This window comes from Leptosomus discolor, chromosome 21 (genome assembly GCF_034619465.1).
Source record: "Leptosomus discolor isolate bLepDis1 chromosome 21, bLepDis1.hap2, whole genome shotgun sequence".
Lineage (NCBI taxonomy): Eukaryota > Metazoa > Chordata > Aves > Leptosomiformes > Leptosomidae > Leptosomus > Leptosomus discolor.
This window is the reverse complement of record NC_141411.1, coordinates 1,465,017-1,479,086: the sequence shown is the minus strand read 5'-3', so window position 1 is coordinate 1,479,086 and position 14,070 is coordinate 1,465,017. Positions and strand designations below refer to the sequence as shown.

The window sequence follows — 14,070 nt, the reverse complement described above, 5'->3', positions numbered from 1 at the left end:
CTGCACAGCTAAAACACTTTTGAAAATCTTGTGCCTTTCCTCAGATGCTTCAGAAACCCACCACAGACACCTAATTGTGCAGAGTATTAGCTTCCAGTATTATAGGGATGTCACAGATGATAAAACTCAAGCATGGAGAGACACGATGGCACTGTCAGCCTGGAGGGTGTGGAAATGGATCCAGGCTTCAGGGATGTACCCGGGACACTGCCAGACTCATTAGAGGACTTTCACCTATTTAAAAATCATTCTGGGCTTAGTAAGAAGCTGTTGCGTTCAGGACTATGTCATGTTAGTGAAATAAACCCTCCAGGCAGCCACAGCTGAAAGGTGACCATGCTACAGAAGGGCGGGAAGGGAAATAGTCCCTGCCAGTCATGACTGGGGCAGAAAATCCCTCTTTATCTGCTCAATGGCAAAGGCACGGCCAGCGGGGCAGAGGTAGGAGCAGGCTGCACACCTCACACAGGAACTGGGAGAGGTACCAGTGATGTGCCGCTATCTAGCTAAACGCAAAACAAGGGATACAAACAGCAGATCATAGAAAATGAAAAAGCGTGGCCTGACACCAGTGCCGAATGTGTAGCTCCTCCCAGAGCTGCACGAGTTAAGACCAGAATCCAAAACCATAAGAACACAGCTGAAGTTCACCCTTACGTTTTCATAATACATAACCAACAATTCATGTTGTTGACAATTATTTCTACCAAAAAACCCAGCAGCATATTGTGCAGGAGGAATCCTACAGGGTCTGCACAAAAACTCTGTTCAAGCCTTGAATCAAGTGTGAAGTAACTTTTCCTCACAGGGAAAAGAGTAGAGTCCAGTTAACTTAAAAACAGCCTTTGAGAAATACTTCATTTAGTCCATAACCAAGCCTTCTGGTCTCTGGCAGGGCCGAACAATCCAACACCTCATTGATACCAATGGAAATTTCACGGGCAAACGTGAAAGGAGAATTCAGGTCTGAAGAAATCCATCGGCTGATGAGCATCTGTCACCTCCCCCCCCAATTCCAGCTTGAAGCAGGTTATACGTTTGCAGCACGGCCTCAGGCCCAGGGAAGGCTGCCCCAGGATTCCCCGTGGCACACTTGGTGCACAGATAAACCAGGGACCTGAACGTCCGTGGCTGTGTCAGGCATGAAGACATCGCCAGGGCTGAGCTCTCGCGCATTACTGCCATTCAGAAGCATCGCTGCTGCGGCAGAGCGAAACAACTGATAAATGGATTAAACTGAGGTGAGACTCGTGTCTTTGTCCAAGGCGGCTGCAAACTCTGTCAATCACACATCAGTTGGCAAGATTAGCCCTTCTCTACAAGTTGTAGGTGTCTCACCCTGCCCTATGGGAAAGGGAAAATTTTAAAACCGAGGAGACAGACCTTGGCTTAAGCAGCTCAGCTTGCAAGTCCAGGGGTGACGAGGAAGCTCCAGGCGAGCCCATCCAGGATGACCTCCACCCACCTCTGGGTCTGGACGTCAGGTTGTCTTCACACCATGTACACGGCCTCCTCACATCGTGCTGGCACCCTGCTGCCCACACCTCTTCACAGTTATCCAGTCACAGCGTTTATGAGCTTAAAGCAAAGAGGTTTGTGGAACAATGAAAATAGTTCCTCCTAAGACAGCTAATGGGATTAGACAGCTAAACCACGCGCTGCGCCGGCCGTTCTGGAGCCAACTTGGTAAAATCATATCCTGCAGAAGACAATCTCCTGCCTCCTGACGCACTGCAAGCTCAGAGGTCGTTACCTCCGTGTATTACCCTGAAAGGTCAGGCTGAGAGGTCAAGCCTATGCGTTACCACCTCCACAGCAGATTGCATTGATGTTAGGCAGGACCAGCTCTCTGCAGAGTGGTGAATTAGACACGTATTAATGGCTGATTTTACCACAGTAACGATATAAAATCTTATTTAAACCACACAATGATAAATTCAGTGTGCGTGGAGGCTTAGTAATCCATTTAACATCACTTTAACTATGATGAATGACAGGCTTGCCAGATGCAGCAGATTCAAAGACTTCAGCAAACCTCCCTGTCTTCAAACCACAGCACGACTTTCCAAACCTGCCTGTTTCCCAGCCCTGTCTCCTGGGGCCCCTGACAGCTGTATTTCAACAACAGGCAAACCGCAGAAAGCCCTGGACAATACAATTGCCACAAATACAACCTCATGCAACCAGCACCCCCCTACACCGGCAACGGAGCACAGCAGAGTCATTCTGGAAGCCCCTGCGTGAATGCAAAGAGAAATTTTAATTATAAGTACTGGGATATACCAGAGAGCAACCAGATAGAATAAGATGTACAGTCAGTACTAGTACGGACACCTCAGGCAAGTTACAGTGTAGAAGCATATGGAGCATTTAAGACAGAGTTAAACCAGAGTCCCGAGGGATAAGCTCTGGAGGAGGGCCACACATTGCCCAAGGTGTGAGTCAGATTGCTGAGCGTTCTGTGAGGTTGATTTCTGTAAGACTTAGATGAATCCAGTTAACTTTAACCTGTAAATGTGACACCTTCCTGGTGCATTAAACCCTCAGGAAAATTGCAGCTGGCATGAGATGTGGGGAGTATTTGTCTTTACCCACCCTGTAACACCTCTTCAAAGATCTTATTTCAGCTTGGATCCGTTGTCCAGGCTTTCATCATACGGAGTTGAAGGCCACCTAAAACCCAGCAGCCCTCCCTCACAGGCCAATCACTTCAAGGGCATGAGCTGAATGTCTTCAGAGAGTCCTCACTCTCTATTTGCAGTTTGGATGTTTCAAGAGCTTCCAGGCTAAAATTAGGGGCCCAGATAAGCGTATCAGCCTCTGCCACCCAACACCAAGGGCATTGGGAGCATGGACAGCAGCCAAGACTTAAAGCAGCCACAGTACCAACAATCAAATATCAAGGCAGCAATCCCTGATTTGGTCACACAGGGAAAAAAAAAACTCAAGGGAGCTCCAGGCAGCAATAAATGAAGAACCTCGGTGAGCCCAACGCTGAGCATCACCTCTTGAAAAACACGGCTTCACAGATGAGCAATACAGAAGCGACCTGCAGCAGGGGGATACATCCAGGACAATTCGGGTGAAGCCATTTCAGAAGCAACAGGCTGCTCCCCCTTGCACCCAGGGCTCCCTCTCACTAGCCAGGGCCGGGCACGCCACTGGGCTCCCCTCTGCCAAGGCATGAGGCTTGGCAGCAGCAGGGCCAGGACCAGCTGAGATCAGAAAACACTTCTGTTGTCATCCCTTCCTGCCCTCCTCTCCCTTCCCTCACTCCCCGCCCCCAGGAGAAGGTTAGAAATAAGTTCTTAAGTTGCACACAGCAAAACAAACCCAGAAAAAGCTGCGAGTGGGAGTGAGGAGCAGCAGGGCCCTGGAAGGCGACCGGCGGCCAAGAGCAAACCCACGTGGGCAGCGAAGCACAACCAGATCCAGCAGCTCCTGCTGCCGCCACAGCCCCCAGCCCTCCTGGGGACCACGCCAGCACCCCCCCGCGCTTCACTGCCACACAGGACACCCTAAATGGCACATAACTGAAACTTTCCATTAAAAAAAATTTGCGTATGTCCAAAATATCCAGTATTTCAGTCCTTTATTATCAGCTACTTTGTTTCACACAAAAACCCCAACCAAACCCCAATTCTCATTAAACAACACACCAGCAAGGCGAGCGCAGCGTTTGGCTCCATACCCACGGGGCTGCCCCCGGCCCCGTGTCTCCCTGCGACAACGTGGAGCAAAGAGCATGACACCTTCCCGACACGCCTGCGGTCGGTGCACAAAGGTTGACAGTTATCGCTTTACTGCAGTACCCTAACACCAGAGATAAACAACATCTGAAGAGAGCCTCTCTCCCTGCTGCCAACACAGACAAGATCACAGCTGAGGTAAGGTTAATTAGTTCATTTATTTTCAAGCCAAGGAATGAAATTGTTGCCCCATGATCATGAGCCAAGTTAGGAGCAAAGGGATGGAGGAACAGGCAGAGTGACTGTAGTGGTGCTACCTGACCAAGTGTGGGCTGAGTGCTTCTTACCGGAGGGGAAGTCCACACTGAAATAGAAAGGCAGAAAAGAAAAAAATAATCTATAAAGCAGAAGCAATGCCAGAGAGGTATGCCACTAAATTGCATCATCTTTATTTTGAAGCTGCAATAGAGGAAAAAGAAATAAAAAAAGAATCTTTAAATTATGCTTTTTGCCTGGTTACAGTAGAGGGGTCTGAGAGGGACAATCACGGCATTGTGCCCACGTAAATCAGACCGTGGTGCAGCCCCTGGGCTGCAGATCAGGCTCTCGTCCCAGCAAACACGGCTTTCCCTGGCTGAGAAGGCAGAGGCTCTGGCAAGGCAGCTCCAGGAGCACACGTAGCATGTCCCTAACCCACGTGCCGCAGCAGGTACTGGTACTCTGCGATGAAGATCCCAGCGCCAGACTGAAGCTGGAACACAGTTTACACCTATTGTGCAAGACCAATGGCACTGAATTTGCTGCTGCCGAGACTCGGGGAACTAGCGGACGTTACAGGGTTTTTCCTTGGATTATATTCACTGAAGAACAAAGCTCTTGCAAAGCTCAAAGCAGGAACCACAGCAGCAAGGACCCTTATTTCACTGCAGAAAACAACATTCAGCATTTCGTTGCAAACCTCCCTGTGCCTGAATGGCCCGTTGGAGCTGGGGTGGTTGCACCCCCGGGGATGGGTTCAGCTCAGCCCCTGCTCCCTCATCTGCTCACATGAGTAGGTAGAGACGAAAAAATAAACCCTGCCTCAGCAAAGCATTTTTGGAGAGGTTTGGGGGTGGCACACGCTGCTGCTCAGCATCCTGGCGGCAGGCAGCTGTGCCCTAAGGAGCAAAGGACCTTTGCTGCATGTCCCCCCCACACACACCGCAGCCCCCAGTCCCTCCACCCCTGCAAGCAATCGGACCCGGATTGCATCTCTGCATGCACCGACACACAGTGCCAGCAGGAATAAAAGACGGTGTTTAACCACCTGCACTAGGCTGCCTCTTGATGTTCTCGAAGTGAAACTTGACGCTGCTCAGCAAAGACACACCTCTTCCAGGGTGTTGTGCAAAATTCTGCATTTTAACGTAGGACAGGAAATATGAAAAGAGCCGGGCAGAACCCAAAGAGCACTGCCGGTTAGGCCGAGGCTCGCCAGCTCCAGTGGGGAGCAAATCAAAGGGTTTGCCTTGCTTATCCACCCACCCGTGATTTTCCAGTGCTTTGGAAGTTGCAGTTCCTTCGCCAGCAGGTTTTAAAGGACTGGCACTGCTGCTTCCCTCTGGAGCAGCTCTGCAGAGGGTTTTTTCCTCCCTTCTCTTTCATGGTTTATTTCCTGACTCCACAGTGGGATGGGTCGGTTGCAAAAGATTCTCATTCCCTTTTTGGGATTGGTTTTGGCCTTCTGGTTTTATTCTGCGAGGGAGAATTTCAAACCGGGTAAGTATTAAAAGTGAATCTGCCTTTAAGGAAAAATCTTAACAGCCATATTTGAGTGTTTTGCATAGAAACTGTGCAGAGCTTGGACCAAACCACGTCCGAGGCTTTGTGTGGTGGCTGATACTGGAAAGTTGTTTTAACAAAGACTTGAAATCAAACTGGGCACATAATACGCAGAAATATTTTGTGAGGGAGCAGGTGAGGCAGGGGGTCTGAGACACAGAGGGCTCTCAACACTCCACTTCCCAGAGCGTAGCAAAAGAATTTATAAACATGACTTTTAAATGATGGATTTTAAGTTTTGAAGCAAGTACTTAGTCGATTTTTATTACAAAATAGTCGAGGTGTTTATAAGTTGTGCCCTGACTTGTGGAAAAAACTGCTGAAAGAGTCGAGCACTCTGCCCGTGTCAGTGCATTCAGTGAGGAGCTGCAGCTGCTCCTCAGCACAGCTTTTTCCAGCAGATGGAAGAGACGTCCCAGTGCCGGAGGCTTTGCACTTGCAGGCTCACTTAGCTGCCACTTAACTGCTTCCTCTGAAGGGCATTAGGGTTGTGGTTGGTTCGGTGGGGTTTTTTGGGTTTTTTTGTTTGGTTGTTTTTTTAAAATAGTGTTTGGATAAATTAAAACCCTGCGCCTTGGTCCCCAGAGATGCTGAAAGGGAAGCGGGTGATTGTCACCGGAGCAAGCACTGGAATTGGAGAGCAGATGGCATATCACCTGGCACGGATGGGATCCCACATCCTGATCACTGCGCGGACAGAGGCCAAGCTACAGCAAGTAAATGGCAAGCTGAGCACTCGCACACGCGTGTTCATGGCGGTGCACACACAAACACAGGAAAGCCAATCTCACATCGCAGGTACACACACGAGCACATGCACGTGTAACCACCACGGCACAAGCACCAGACAGGCACAGCTGCAGTCACGGGTGTGCATACCTGTGCTGTCTGGGGCTCCTGCCCGCACAGAAATCCCTCTCCTGCAGATCCACGCGCTCCACGTAGCACATATTGGGATATCTGAACTTGCTTCGTTATGTACACATATGCCTACACGCAGGCTCCCTCGGCACACACACGCCCTCATTCCACTGCAGTGATATCCAAGCTCCTGCTCACCCTACACGCATGCAGTTCCGGCACAGGCTGCACCGACAGCCAGACTGCCTTGGGCAACGCGTTCACCAAAGGGATAATTTTTCAGGCTCCCTTTGAAGGTTAAAAGGCTCCAAACCGCTGTTTTAAGGCGGGGACACATCTCAGGGAGCACAGACACCCTCTTTTGCTACCGCGCCAGGCTTCCCAGGGCAGGGAAAGGGGTTTCTGACCCGTCGTGTTGGTGTGGCAGGTGGTGGAGCGGTGCCTGGAGCTGGGGGCAGCCTCTGCACGGTACGTCAGCGGCACCATGGAGGACATGGCCTTCGCCGAGCACGTGGTGAAGGAGGCAGAGACCTCGCTGGGTACGTTTACAGCCTGCTCTCCGCAAGTGACAGCGGAGCACTGCATCTCACCTTGGCCCTGCTGCTTTTTGCCGTGCACCCACTAAAAAAAAAAGATGGGAGATGGGATGAGATGGGAGAGATTTTTCCCTAATTCTGCCCTTTGCAGCCCCGCGTCATCACTCCAGCTGAAACTGCACTGCGCTCTTGATTTCAGCTCTGCGCCCTCATGACATCCTGTTCCTGTATCATAACCCTGGATTTCAGCACCCCCAGTTACTGTGGTCTGAAACCGTCCATCGAGCCCATAGCAGCCTTGCTACTGTGGTGACGGCTGTGGAAACGCAGTATTTCAGCTCTCCCTCTCCCACCCCGGGCCTGCAGACAACTCACAGTTGATCTCCCTTGTGCCATGGCATTTGTGTTTTGAACCAGGGAAAAAATTTTAAAAATCACAACGAATATTTTACTGGCAGCCACCATCCAGTCTATATCCCTACTCCAGAGATGGCAGGCCGCAGCTCTGACCCAAACACCTGATTTCTTTTGATTACATTTACTCCGCTCCCCGGAAAGGCTCTGCTTTGCCGGTTGTAGCCCTCTCCCACCCAGCACTAATGCCTGCTCCTCTGCTTGCAGGAGGCCTAGACATGCTGATTCTTAATCACGTCGGCACATCGTACTTTGGTTATTTCAACGGGGATGTCGGGCACGTACGAAAGCTCCTGGAGATCAACTTCCTCAGCTACGTGGCGATGACCACGTCTGCCCTGCCCATGCTGAAGGAGAGCGAGGGCAGCATCGTAGTGGTTTCATCCATGGCAGGTGAGTGGGGAGCGAGGTAGGTGACGTGGGATTCAGGCAAAAGACACCGTGGGCTGAATTTCAGAAGCAGCATGCAGAGACACCCACCATCCTAACGGAGCCATAACTGCTTAATGCACGCAAAAAAAACGGAAACCAAACTCAAATCCAGATCTTTTTAATATTTTCTCAATGGAATTTGTTCTCTGATGCAATCCAATCACCCCAGCTTGCTTTTTGACCAGCCCTGTATCTAAACCCCACACCCTAGTAGTCAGGCTCATTGGAGCAGCAGAGATCACGTACCCCCAGCTCTACGGAGCAGTGGAAATGCAGTAGTTTCTCACTGCATTGGCTCTCTGACTCTTCATCTTGGTTTGGTAGGTCAAGTTCCTGCTAATATTTGTAGAGTGAGCTATTGACTGACTATTCACAAAAACATGACTCTAATGGATTTCTGTTAAGTCAGGAAACTGAATTACTAACAGATGTCCCCCCTCGCAGCTGGTGTGTCGGTTAGCCTCCTGGTGATCAGCTTAGCTCAGCTTCCAGAGACAAGAGTTTAAACTTTGCTCCATCTCTCCCCTCCGAGGGTGTCATAGTTACTGCAGGTTGCTCCTACCCTGAGCAGAGACCTGAGCCATGGTGTTGGCCTTAAGACCTTCAATGAGCTGGAAGCTGACGGGAATATTTGTAGTGCTGCTGTTCAGGTGCCAGAATGACATTTCACTAACAGTAAAGTCCCTTTGGGCAAAATACTTTCTCTGACAAAGAGAGTTTAGGCAGAGCAGCTTTCTGTGCTACAACAAAACTTCACTCCATGTCCAGGTAAAGTCGGGTTTCCCCTTACGGTCCCCTACTCTGCAACTAAGTTTGCCTTGGACGGATTTTTCAGCTCCCTGAGGCAGGAATTCAGCATTCAGAGCATTAATGTTTCCATCACGCTCTGCATCCTCGGCTTCATTGATACTGGTAAGATCAATGCTGTTTGATCTGGCCGATCAGGAGCCGAGCATCACCTCCTCGGCTTCTGACCTGCCCTTCAACTCTCCCCTGCCACCCCTGCTGCTGCTTTTCCTCCAGCCCTGCAGAACCTGCTCTGGTCTTGGGGGGACCCCACCTCTCTTCCACCAAAAATAAGAGTCTCAAAACTCATTTCTTTCTCCATGCTACAATAAAACCAGCCACCCCATACAGGCTGCCACAGCCTGGCATTCAATTAGTAGGAACAGGGATGTGCCAGCCGCCTATCTCCCATTAATACCGACGCAACAACTCTGGGAACGTAATGGTTAGGGCAGCTGGAAGAGCCCCGCCCGCGTTGGGCAGCGGAATTTAATCTCCTGAGTTAACCTCTCTTTTGAGGTGCGTACCGCTACGCCCCACTTGAAACAACCATTTTGTATGCCCTGCTCTGCCCGCTTCGTCTTAACGAGAAGGCCTTCCTTGGCCCCTCACGCCGCTCCCTCAGCTCGCCCCTCAGGCCACCCCCTCAGCCCCTCAAGCTCTCCCCTCAAGCTCTCCCCCTCAGCCGCTCAAGCTCTCCCCCTCAGCCCCTCAAGCTCTCCCCTCAAGCTCTCCCCCTCAGCCCCTCAAGCTCTCCCCCTCAGCCGCTCAAGCTCTCCCCCTCAGCCGCTCAAGCTCTCCCCTCAAGCTCTCCCCCTCAGCCGCTCAAGCTCTCCCCCTCAGCCCCTCAAGCTCTCCCCTCAAGCTCTCCCCTCAAGCTCTCCCCCTCAGCCCGCCCCCGCCTGACGCCCTCCCGCTCCCGCGCAGAGCGCGCGGTGCGCGCCGCCGCAGACCTGCTGCTGGTGCGGCCGGCGCCGCGGGAGGAGTGCGCGCTGGAGATCCTGAAGGGGGCGGCGCTGCGGCGGCGGGAGCTCTACTACCGCTACGGCTCCACCCGGCTGCCGCTGCTGCTGCGGGACTGGGCCGCCGAGCTGCTGGACTACCTGGTCAGGAGCCGCTACCGGCTGGAAAGCCTGCAGAGCGCCCCCCCGCGCCCCCCCAGCACCGCCCTGCCGGTTAACTGAGCGCTCAGGAACGGCGGCCGCCGGCTCGGGAGGGTTCGCCGGGCCAACACCCTCCTCTGCCGGCGGAGACGGGCCTTGCAGCCGGGGCCCCCCCGCCGAGGGCTGCTCCTCGCACGGCGGGACGGGCCTCCCGTCGGAAAGCTCTGCTTGCGCTTCGAAAAGTGAAGGGTTTGGGGTTTAAGCAGATCGCACCGCCTCCGGCGGGGCGGGTTGGGACGGCCCCGGGGTGCGGTGCGATGCGAGGTGGGGAAGGGGAGTTCCCTGCCGCTGCAGTACCCCGCCTGGGTAGACACGTTCCCTTCCCCAGGATGTGCAGGAGCAAATTGTTAAATAAAATGTACTAACCTAACAGTTTCGTGCGTTCTGTGGGCCTTTTTAATCCCCCTTTCTCCACTACTTAATGCTGCTGTGAATGTGCACGACTCCTCTGACTTGCCTTTCACAGGAAAATCAAACCCTAGCAAAAAATCCTTCATTATTTCATTTTGGGAATAACTTTTTAGCCTTTTTTTTTTGTCAGCTTAGCAGCCAAATTAAATGCAAGTTTTTACCCCAAGCAAAACTTTCCAAACTTGGCAGATGGTCTCTTACACTTATTAATCTTTCTGATTAATAAATCCTTGTGGCAGCCAGTGGGGAAGGGAAGCATTGCCTCCCTTTTAGATGAGTGAATAGAGAGGGAAGTAAGCCGATCCCACTGAGATCTGCGCTGAGGGGACGTGGGTGTCCTGGCCCCAAAAGCAGCCGCCAAACAACACGCCCACCACTCTGGAGCCAGAAGCTTTTCAGTGCCTTTCCTTCAACGCTCTCAAAAAGCCACGCCTGAAATTCCTGGCAGTACAAGGGTGCAAAGGGACAGCCTAAAGTCCAAAGTGACACTCCCCGTTAGGTTAATGTTTGCTAAATCACAGGAAGCGCACATACTAGCCGTCTTGGCCAAGATAAGAACCAGTTCAAAACTGCGATTGCTCTCAGCCCTGTTTGCAACCTACTGACGTGTCCACCTCCCCACGGTCAGAGCCACGGAGTTTGTCTTGCTGCTGCCTGTACGTTTGCAGAGGGATGGGTCTGCTCCTGAAGATTTTCATCCCCTTGCTGGGACTGGCGCTGGCCTTTTATTTTTATTCAGCACCCGAGAATTTCAGTGAAGGTAAGTCATTGGAAAACCACGCTTTAAAACTACACACAGTCGGTGAGGCTGCAGCCAGAGCAGCAGCGGGGGCCCACGCAGAAGAGCACGGGCCATTTGAGGGGTCTTTCCAAGTGCAGCTGGAAAAGCCAAAGCATGGGAGGGCTGAGGGCTCGGAGGGGAGCGCAGGCTGACCCCGGTGCCAGGGGTCAGAGCACGCTGCACCGCACAGGAAAGCCCACGGGATTGTGGTGGGTCTGCTGGGATGCACAGTATGTGTCTGATCTCAGTAAATTATTTCTCTGGGAAACATACAGTTTTAAACACTTAAGCCTTTTATTATTCGGCTCTCGCCATTTTCAAAAGCCACTCCCAGACCAGGCTGGACGCAGAGCTCAAGCCTTGCACATACTTCCCATCAAGCTGGGATTAGTGACCAGGCTCCAGTGAGGGCCTGCACGAGTGGTGCACGCTGCAGTGGGGCAGCGCTGCTGCCTGCAGCTCCCCGCACCTGAGTGCCCGCATGCGGGGGGACAGCGTGGGCTGTGCTGGCTCTGAGCTCTGCGCCCTCCTCTCCAGAGATGCTCCGGGGAAAACGTGTTATTGTGACCGGAGCCAGCAGCGGCATCGGGGAGCAGATGGCGTATCACCTGGCACGCATGGAGGCCCACCTACTGATCACAGCGCGGACGGAGGCCAAGCTGCAGAAAGTAAATGGCAAGCAGAGCATGCCGGGCCAGCAAAACACATTTGCAACCCAGAGCCCCACGGGCTGGCAGAATGCAGATATTCACCCCAGCCTGGGCACGCGGGGATGCCAGATACCCTGCAGATCCACCAGCACAAGCCTGTTCTAACACACACCCCCCAGACCGCAACAAATGGCATTTTCAATGCTAACAGCACGGCATTGCTCTCTCCGCAGTCTTCAGCTGTGAATGCTGATCTCCACCACCAAGGACAACGCTATTCTGCCCAAGCCCTGGTCTGATCAACCCTTGCCCTTTCTCAAAGCCTGAACTGTCTTTTGCATCCCGTATACAACAGAATCAAAATTAAGCAGTCATAGCCCTATTTATAAACACTAAACATTTGCCTCAGATGTGCTACTGTTTAACTCTGCAGCCAGAAACATTTCTCTCGTCCCCTCCCATGAAGGGAGAAGGGTTTCCAGCAGGACAGGGAGACGCACTGCCCACCTGCCCTGAGGCAGCACAGCCTTTGTGGGATGGGGGTGGGCAGGGGGGTGTCCACAAAGGGGGGTCCATTGCCAACACCGTTCTCGCTGTTGCCGCAGGTTGTGGAGCGGTGCCTCGAGCTGGGTGCCGCCTCCGCCCGCTATGTGAGCGGCTCCATGGAGGACACCACGTTCCCAGAGGTGGTGGTGAAGGAGGCTGAGAACACCTGGGGTAGGTGGCGGGGAGCTGCTGCTCCTCACTCCCCAACGCACCCCGTGCTACATGTTGGGGCCATTCCAGCCACCAAGAAGCTGCTTTATTTTGAGATGCCGGTCGCAAACATTCTCTGCTTCCAGGAGGCCTGGATATGCTCATCCTAAATCACATCGGTTACAGCTACGTCAACTACTTCGATGGCGACGTTGGGCACGTACGAAAGCTCCTGGAGGTCAACTTCCTCAGTTACGTGGCGATGACCATGTCTGCCCTGCCCATGCTGAAGGAGAGCGAGGGCAGCATTGTTGTCGTTTCATCCGTGGCAGGTGAGCACACAAGGGGCCAGGCTCTCCCTGCCCACGTCCCTCTTCTTCAAAAGGCAGAATAAGGACCACAAGGCAGAGAGCTGCCCTGCTGGGAGTCAGGATCATAGAATCAGCATATGATTTATATCCCAGATGCGCAATTCAAGTCCTCTGAGGGATTTACATTCCATGCCCCAACCGCGTCTCCGTGCACCAACTAATCACCTTCACGCAGTGCGGCCGAGGTACGCCACTGCAGGTTATTTTATGTGCGCAGCCGCATATTATACAGGCATCTGCTACACGTGGGTATGTACACAGGAATACCAGAACAGTATCACCCACAACTGAAGGCACTTTGCGCCACTGTATGCCACATGTTACATTTTAAACATTCCTGCATTTGTTTATTTCTCCCAAGAATCCATGACAGATTACTCAGTCATCCTAAATCACAATACTGTGGCTACTTGAAGGACAAGAGGAAGGGAGAGCTGTGCAGCCTGGTGTCTGCCCAGCACACGAACCCTGACATTGTGTTTCTGCTCCAGGTAAAGTTGCTCCCCCATTTGTTGCTCCCTATTGTGCAACTAAGTTCGCCTTAGATGGATTCTTCAGCTCCCTGCGACAAGAATTCATTGTAGACCAGGTCAACGTCTCCATCACACTCTGCATCCTGGGCTACATCAACACAGGTAAGCTCAGCATCACCAGGGCCCTGCCACTCTGTGTTTCCAGACAGAGCTAAGCCAAGCCAAGCCCACCACCTGCCCTCTGGCCCCAGGCTGCTCAGCACGCTGCTTCACCACCACTGCAAGACCCTCAGGCTGCAGTGGCTGTGCAATTGCAGAAACAGGACCCCAACTCTTTAAAGTGTGGCCCAAGACCTTTGGCTCTGCTATCCTGGCAGTAAATCCAGGGCAGGTGGGGATTCCATCCTATGGTCACTCAAGAGGTGGAAAGGAATGGGAAGGACATCACTATAGTTGTTATTTACTTAAACTATTCTAAGCCTTGTTAAGTAGGTCTGATCCCCAGAGTTTGTCCATTTGTTAGAGGAAGCTACAGACACCCTGACTGAGCCGGCGGGTGCCTGTGGCAGCCTCTCCATCCAACACTGCTCCTTCCCTCCCTGTCCTCCCGTCCCTCCAGAGAGCGCCGTGCGAGCGATCTCGCATGTCATCCAGGACACGCCAGCGCCGAAGGAGGAGTGCGCGCTGGAGATCATCAAGAGCGGGGCGCTGCGGCAGCGGGAGCTGCACTACCCATCCCTGGCGACAGGCAGCCTGCTCTTCCTCCGGGCCATAGCCCCCGACTTCCTCGACTCCTTAATCAGGAGCAGCTACAAGGTGGAAAACATCAGAAGAACATAGTCCCCGGGGCAGCAAGCGCGCTGGGACACCTTGGGTCCTGCACAAGGGCTTTGGGTGTTAATCCAGCTACTCAGGTGCCCTTTTCCATGCTGCCGGGGCAGCCCCACGCTCACGCCCCTGCCAACCCGAGATGGGATGCACCAGAG

At 52.8% G+C, this 14,070-nt stretch overlaps 2 protein-coding genes across 2 annotated transcripts; both read left to right on the top strand.

The window, feature by feature from the left end:
- Positions 1-5,359: 5,359 nt before the first annotated feature.
- LOC104350353 (11-beta-hydroxysteroid dehydrogenase 1) lies at positions 5,360-9,723 on the top strand. The gene is made up of 6 exons (XM_086476732.1): positions 5,360-5,447; positions 6,096-6,226; positions 6,799-6,910; positions 7,529-7,714; positions 8,522-8,665; positions 9,467-9,723. The coding sequence occupies exons 1-6, from the start codon at positions 5,360-5,362 to the stop codon at positions 9,721-9,723; spliced, it is 918 nt and encodes a 305-aa protein (XP_086332858.1).
- Positions 9,724-10,785: 1,062 nt separating this feature from the next.
- LOC104342589 (11-beta-hydroxysteroid dehydrogenase 1) lies at positions 10,786-13,924 on the top strand. Its single transcript, XM_009946233.1, has 6 exons — positions 10,786-10,873; positions 11,432-11,562; positions 12,150-12,261; positions 12,387-12,572; positions 13,103-13,246; positions 13,704-13,924. The coding sequence occupies exons 1-6, from the start codon at positions 10,786-10,788 to the stop codon at positions 13,922-13,924; spliced, it is 882 nt and encodes a 293-aa protein (XP_009944535.1).
- Positions 13,925-14,070: the final 146 nt, after the last annotated feature.

Excerpts from the sequence above, each read along its gene's own strand:
- LOC104350353 (XM_086476732.1), top strand. The coding sequence starts at position 5,360 with ATGGGTCGGTTGCAAAAGATTCTCATTCCCTTTTTGGGATTGGTTTTG. Across the intron at positions 6,911-7,528 it reads GGAGGCAGAGACCTCGCTGG|GAGGCCTAGACATGCTGATT; the intron begins GTACGTTTACAG and ends CTCTGCTTGCAG. Across the intron at positions 8,666-9,466 it reads CCTCGGCTTCATTGATACTG|AGCGCGCGGTGCGCGCCGCC; the intron begins GTAAGATCAATG and ends GCTCCCGCGCAG.
- LOC104342589 (XM_009946233.1), top strand. The coding sequence starts at position 10,786 with ATGGGTCTGCTCCTGAAGATTTTCATCCCCTTGCTGGGACTGGCGCTG. Across the intron at positions 12,573-13,102 it reads TGTCGTTTCATCCGTGGCAG|GTAAAGTTGCTCCCCCATTT; the intron begins GTGAGCACACAA and ends TTTCTGCTCCAG. Across the intron at positions 13,247-13,703 it reads CCTGGGCTACATCAACACAG|AGAGCGCCGTGCGAGCGATC; the intron begins GTAAGCTCAGCA and ends CCGTCCCTCCAG.